The sequence below is a fragment of the Octopus bimaculoides genome, chromosome 20 (assembly GCF_001194135.2).
Source record: "Octopus bimaculoides isolate UCB-OBI-ISO-001 chromosome 20, ASM119413v2, whole genome shotgun sequence".
NCBI classification, from domain to species: domain Eukaryota; kingdom Metazoa; phylum Mollusca; class Cephalopoda; order Octopoda; family Octopodidae; genus Octopus; species Octopus bimaculoides.
The window spans coordinates 16,298,062-16,303,658 of record NC_069000.1 but is presented as its reverse complement, the minus strand read 5'-3'; the positions used below and the strand labels follow the sequence as shown (position 1 = coordinate 16,303,658).

The 5,597-nt window shown below is 37.1% G+C and overlaps 2 protein-coding genes across 3 annotated transcripts in view; both read right to left on the bottom strand.

The window, feature by feature from the left end:
• The window catches only part of LOC106880714 (uncharacterized), a 10,984-nt gene extending 9,050 nt beyond the window's left edge, over window positions 1-1,934 (bottom strand). Inside the window, exon 1 of the mRNA XM_014930789.2 lies at window positions 1,650-1,934. Within this exon, the coding sequence (XP_014786275.1) occupies window positions 1,650-1,908 (259 nt within the window). The 5' untranslated portion in view covers window positions 1,909-1,934. The remainder of the gene's footprint in view (window positions 1-1,649) is intronic.
• A 2,621-nt stretch (window positions 1,935-4,555) lies between these two features.
• LOC106880713 (uncharacterized) overlaps window positions 4,556-5,597 on the bottom strand; it is a 29,751-nt gene continuing 28,709 nt past the window's right edge. For both annotated transcript variants that reach the window (XR_001410774.2, XM_014930788.2), the window contains one exon: window positions 4,556-4,628. The gene's annotated coding sequence lies outside the window, so the exon portion shown is untranslated. The remainder of the gene's footprint in view (window positions 4,629-5,597) is intronic.

Sequence of the window (5,597 nt, the reverse complement as noted above, 5' to 3'; positions counted from 1 at the left end):
AAGTATTTTAAGGGAGAAAGTCAAAACAAGACTTATCTCCTCCATATTGAATTAATGTCCAAGCATTACGAAGCTACCGAAAAAAGCTCCATACATGCGATTGAAAGCAGGCTAGTGAGGGGATATTAAAAAAAGACTCCACATTAACTGCAAATTAACTAATTTCAAGATTAAAATCTTAAATCTTATCGAGTTTTTTTTTCGGTAGCTTCGTCATGCTTGGACATTAATTCAGTATGTACACGAACTCTGTCATGTAGTCCCTTTCCAGTTTCACCAAATAGTACTCTTTACATTGTGGGCAAGTTGCACAGTAAATTAAGTCTTTTTGTTTTGCACTTCATGTTTGCATTGACTTTGAAAATTACATTGTTTTTAAAGGAGATTTGTCCACCATTTTCAATGTATTCACAGGTTCCACATCAAGGGTCCCCGCAGTTTTTAACTTACGTTGTTTCAATGCTAGATGTTAATTTCGCCTTGGTGAGCAGTTTTTGTTTTTAAGGTTGGGTGCTTGATGTCTGCTATATATTATTTGTGAGTCTTTTATGAGTGCATTCATTTTGGGGGATTGCTGGAGGATTGAATGCGAGAATGCGAGAAAGTTCTCCAGAAAATTAACAAGGAAATGTTTTTTTAAAATCTTCCCCACCCAAGCTAACAAAGAACTTACTAGATCTACAAACTAAAGTGTAAAATTTATATTACTAACAAAATAAAAAATAATAAATCAAACGGATTAGAACTACCAGTGAAGTCATTCTTTTTCTTTTTTTCAAATATACCTAACTGTACCAAGGATCTCACACATTTTCCAATGTATATGTGTGTGTGTGTGTCTGTCTGTATGCGTGCATGTATAGTTATAATTTTCTTACGAAACACATAGACCGCATAGATGTGCGCAAGTAGAATCTGAGACGTTAGACAAGTACAATAAATGAAATAGAAAAAGCTCAATTCAGGCAAACTACAATGAACAAATATATGTATGGATGCTTATTATTTTCTCTTCACAAAAGGCACAGTTTGATGGAACACAACTCGATGCACAAAATCTTACCCATAAGAGACAGTTGCAGAAGGGGTCGAAACGATCGTCATACTGAGTAAAGACTAGTGATAAATGTATCTTCCGTTTCCTTCAATCACACACACACATACACACACACACACATACACACACACACACACACACACACACACAAACATATATATGGGAATATGTATGTATGTATGTATGTATGTATGTCAAAGAAAGAGAAAGAACCGGTTTCTAACCTAGATCTAAGGCTCCTTTATTGGAATTTCAACATCAACAACAGGAAATCTTTGTGTGTATGTATCTATGTATGAATGCATATGTGCAGATTTGTTATATTTTGCTTTATGTATTATTCTAATGCATATAGTTGCATCTCTAGAATGCTCGTATGTATGTATGTATGTATGTATGTATGTATGTATGTATGTATGTATCTATGTATGTATATATGTATGTATGCATGCATGCATGTATGTGTGTGTGTGTGTGCACGTGTGTGTGCGTACGTATAGTGCGTCTTGCGACGATCAAAGTGTGATATCTAAGACAAGAAGATTCAATGTTGCAAATGAAGACAATATTATTCCTCTTAATATTAACTTACGGGTCGAAATGTAAGAAGCCATCATCAGTAACATCAGAACTACCAACATTGTTGGTCTTGAGAGACAAGTATAAGGCAGAAGGAGAAATGACTGTCGGCTTCCAGAAACCAGAACTATTACGAAATGATGTGTCCGATACAAAAAAGTGTAGTCGAAATAGTCAAAACACAACAAAAATAGAGGAAAGCGCAATATATGTAAGTGTGAATGGGAGGGGGAGTGATACTTGAAGTGTGAGTGAAGCTGAGATAGTTGCATCTTTCTCTTTTTCACTTTCTCTCTCTCTCTCTCTCTCTCCTTCGGCCTCTCTTCTGCTTCGAGAAGAAGGCAGGTAGAACATATAGAAAACAGTTCGACAGGAAGTTAAGCCAACACACACACACACACACACACACACACACACACACACACACATACACTCACGCACACACACACATGAACGAACGCACACACGCACACACGCACGCGTGGTGGTGCGCACGCATACACATACGCAGGTACAAAGGATGAAAAGGAAGATAGAGAATTTCAAAGTATTGAAAGAATGAGTGAGAGATGTGTTGTGGTTAAGAAAAAGACGCCGACTTAGAACGCGAGAGAGTGAGAGAAAGCGAGGGAAAGTTATAAGGATATGAAAGTAAGAAAGGGAGAGAAGAAGTGAAGATCGACAAGGAAGATTACGAAAAATGCCATGAAAAAGAGAGAGGGAGAGAGTGAAAGGGAGAAAGATAGAGCGATAGATAGAGAGAGAGAAAGCGAGTAAGAGAAAGAGAGAGAAACAGTAAAAAAACATCTGCTTTCTTTTACTACTCTTTCTTCGCCCTTTATATATATATATGTATATATAGAAAAGAAAGCGTTGTCAATTTAGAAAGAAATCCTGTATGTATGTATGTATGTATGTATGTATGTATTATGTATGTATGTATTATGTATGTATGTATGGATATATTTGACTCCAACCTACACTTGACAACCGGTTTTGCTTTTATAAGGCCCCATAACATACAGATTCGACAAAAGTGACCGATAGAATAGTACCAGGCTTAAAGATAAGATAGTAAGGTCTATGTTTTCGGTATTTCAATGTTGTGTCCATGCACGGTTGCAGTCCAATGACTGAAGCCAGTAAAAGATCTACGTCCGAAATGATAAGATATTAAATGATCGAATGCTTTGCTCGATGAAAGCTAATCTCAACGTTAAAGAAGGATGATTACGACAACAATGAGATTTTTTTAAAAAAAGCAATGCAGTAAGCACAAACTAAATCGATACTATTTTATATAAGGATAACAAAATCACAGAAAACAAAATGAAAAACATAATACTAACCTGATTGATATTGTGTTTTTTTTTTCAAGATACTTAACGCAGATTGCTAATAAAAAGCAGGAATGTTGCAAATGTCAAAATCTTAGTAATAATATTTGCATCATACAATTTTTCTGTAATAAAAAGAAAAAATATATTTCATTCTAATTTTGGTACAAAACCAGAGATTTTGGGGAAAGGAGAAATCGATTTCGTCCACTCCAGTACTCAACTGGTACTTATTTTAACGACCTCGAAAGGATGAAAGGCAAAGTCAACTTCGGTGGCATTTGATCTCAGAATGTAAAGCCGGACAAAATGTTGCTAAGCATTTTTCCGGCTTGCTCGCGATTCCACCAGTTCTCCGCCTCAAGAAAAATAATCAAGGATATTGGGGATTAGCATAAACACGCGTAAACAATAAAAAACAACAACTATAACAACAGGAAAATTATGGCAACACTTGGAAGGAAATGCATCCAGGGGCAACCAAGTAACCCCTCAGATCCCGAGTCACCCTGCTCAACAGTAGTACCATGGTAACTACTACTCCATCCAACTACAGGCGCACGCTTAGTTCAGGATAATTCACTCGGGTCATTTTAGCTACATTCATCCACCGTACAACAAATTCACTAAGAAGACCCCTTTCCACACTCACTTTTCTTTCTAACTGTAACTTGAAAAGTCGATGAGTTTAGCTGAAAATCAAAGTGTCTGCCATCAGTCTTTTCAGTCTCATTTACCACACAACGTCTTTCACCACAACCCCCAGGTAGAGAAAAAAAAAGTAATGCAACAGGGCAATTTTCACGATAAAATGTAGACGGATCCCTCCTACAAACGATCGATGCTGCTCGACGCAAATCTTCCTCTGCAGAACACTTTTATAGTGCGGTGTGCATCTCGGGTAGGCGCAGCTAAAGGTAAAACCATGCCTGTATGTTTAGCTGAACGAGCTGAGATCCTTTTCAGATCTAAGATCACTCACTTACTACTGAACTCTAGATCTGAAATTTTCAGCAGTTGTAAACATATGTCTAGGTACATATTCAAGAATCTGAAAATTCCGCCTTCATTTGATTAGCTTGCTGATATCATTCCAGACTTATAATTTAAGGTCTAAGGAGAAAAACTCTTTTAGCTTTCTTCTTTTTTACTTTTCCGCTTTCCGTTTTTTAACCTTCCACGTTTTCTACATGCTTGCTTCTCAACTTCTCGCTTTCAATTTTTTGTTCGTTATGATATGTGGTTTGTGCCTGGTGGATATGTATAAGGTGTTCCTCACCGTAGGAAATTATTAGTAGCACATAAAACATGTACTGCGTCTGTTAAGTAATACACATTCACACACACACACGCGCGTATACACACACTCACTCACACACACACACGCTCACTCACACACACACACACACACACAAATTCATCTATGTATGTTTGAACGTATATATTTATGTGTGTCATAGTGTTTGCGTTTATCCTACCCACGGCTTGACAACTGGTTTGGGATTGTTTATCGACCCTTCACCCTACCCTGTGACTTAACACTTCAACAATAAAAGACCGACAGAATAATTACGAGGCTTACCAATAAGTACTGGGGTTCATTTGTTCGACTAAACCTTTCAATGTGTTGCTCCAGCAAGACCGCTGTCCAATAACTAAAGCAAGTAAAAAAGATATGTTAAGGATATTTGTCTGTTCTGTGTTTAAGATGTATCTTTAAGTATTTCATTGAATGTTTGTACCGAAGTGGGTATAGTCTTAATTGTGGAGACGCAATGGCCCAGTGGTTAGGGCACCGGACTCGCGGTCATAGGATCGCGGTTTCGATCCCCTGCCGAAGCCTCGTGGAGCTTTAGGTGTTTTCGCTCAATAAACACTCACAATGCCCGGTCTGGGAATCGAAACCGCAATCCTATGACATCGAGTCCGCTGTCCTAACAACTAGGCCATCGCGCCTCCACACACACACACACACACACACACACATATATATATATATATATATATATAATACAAATATAACCCACTAATATATCTCATGTAACAATAGAATTTGGCGTTAAAATCAACGTCATTGTGATGTAACTCTTAAATGTTTTGAATTCCATTATCTTTTCGCCAAGTTTCCACTTCAATGACATGAAACACTGTAAATCTAAATATACTTTAGCCTTGCCATTGAATAATGTATTTCAATACAATTTTTGCTTTGCTACTTGACTATTATTCAGTTGTACACGAGATTTACGATCAACTGGCTACATTACTACACAAATACTTGACTAAATACCTTCTGTAAGGTCTCTCTCTAATAAGAAGTAGTCAACAAGTGACGGAGTTTCGTGGGTTATCGAACTGATCCCCAACAATAATGAAGCCGTAGAATAAGGTTTGCAATAGTCTTGTATGATTTGAACTCGAGAAGTAAACGGACATGGACTTATTATTACAAAACCTTTTCTACACCACTCTTATTCATTTTGTTGTTTCGACCGCCCTTTTTATCCATAAAACTAAACCTATATGTTTCTTAGCAGTCACACTGATGTCATAATATTGAAATATGAAGATGTCAAACGATAGAGTGTGTGTGAATTTAATTTATATATACATGCGTGTGTGCG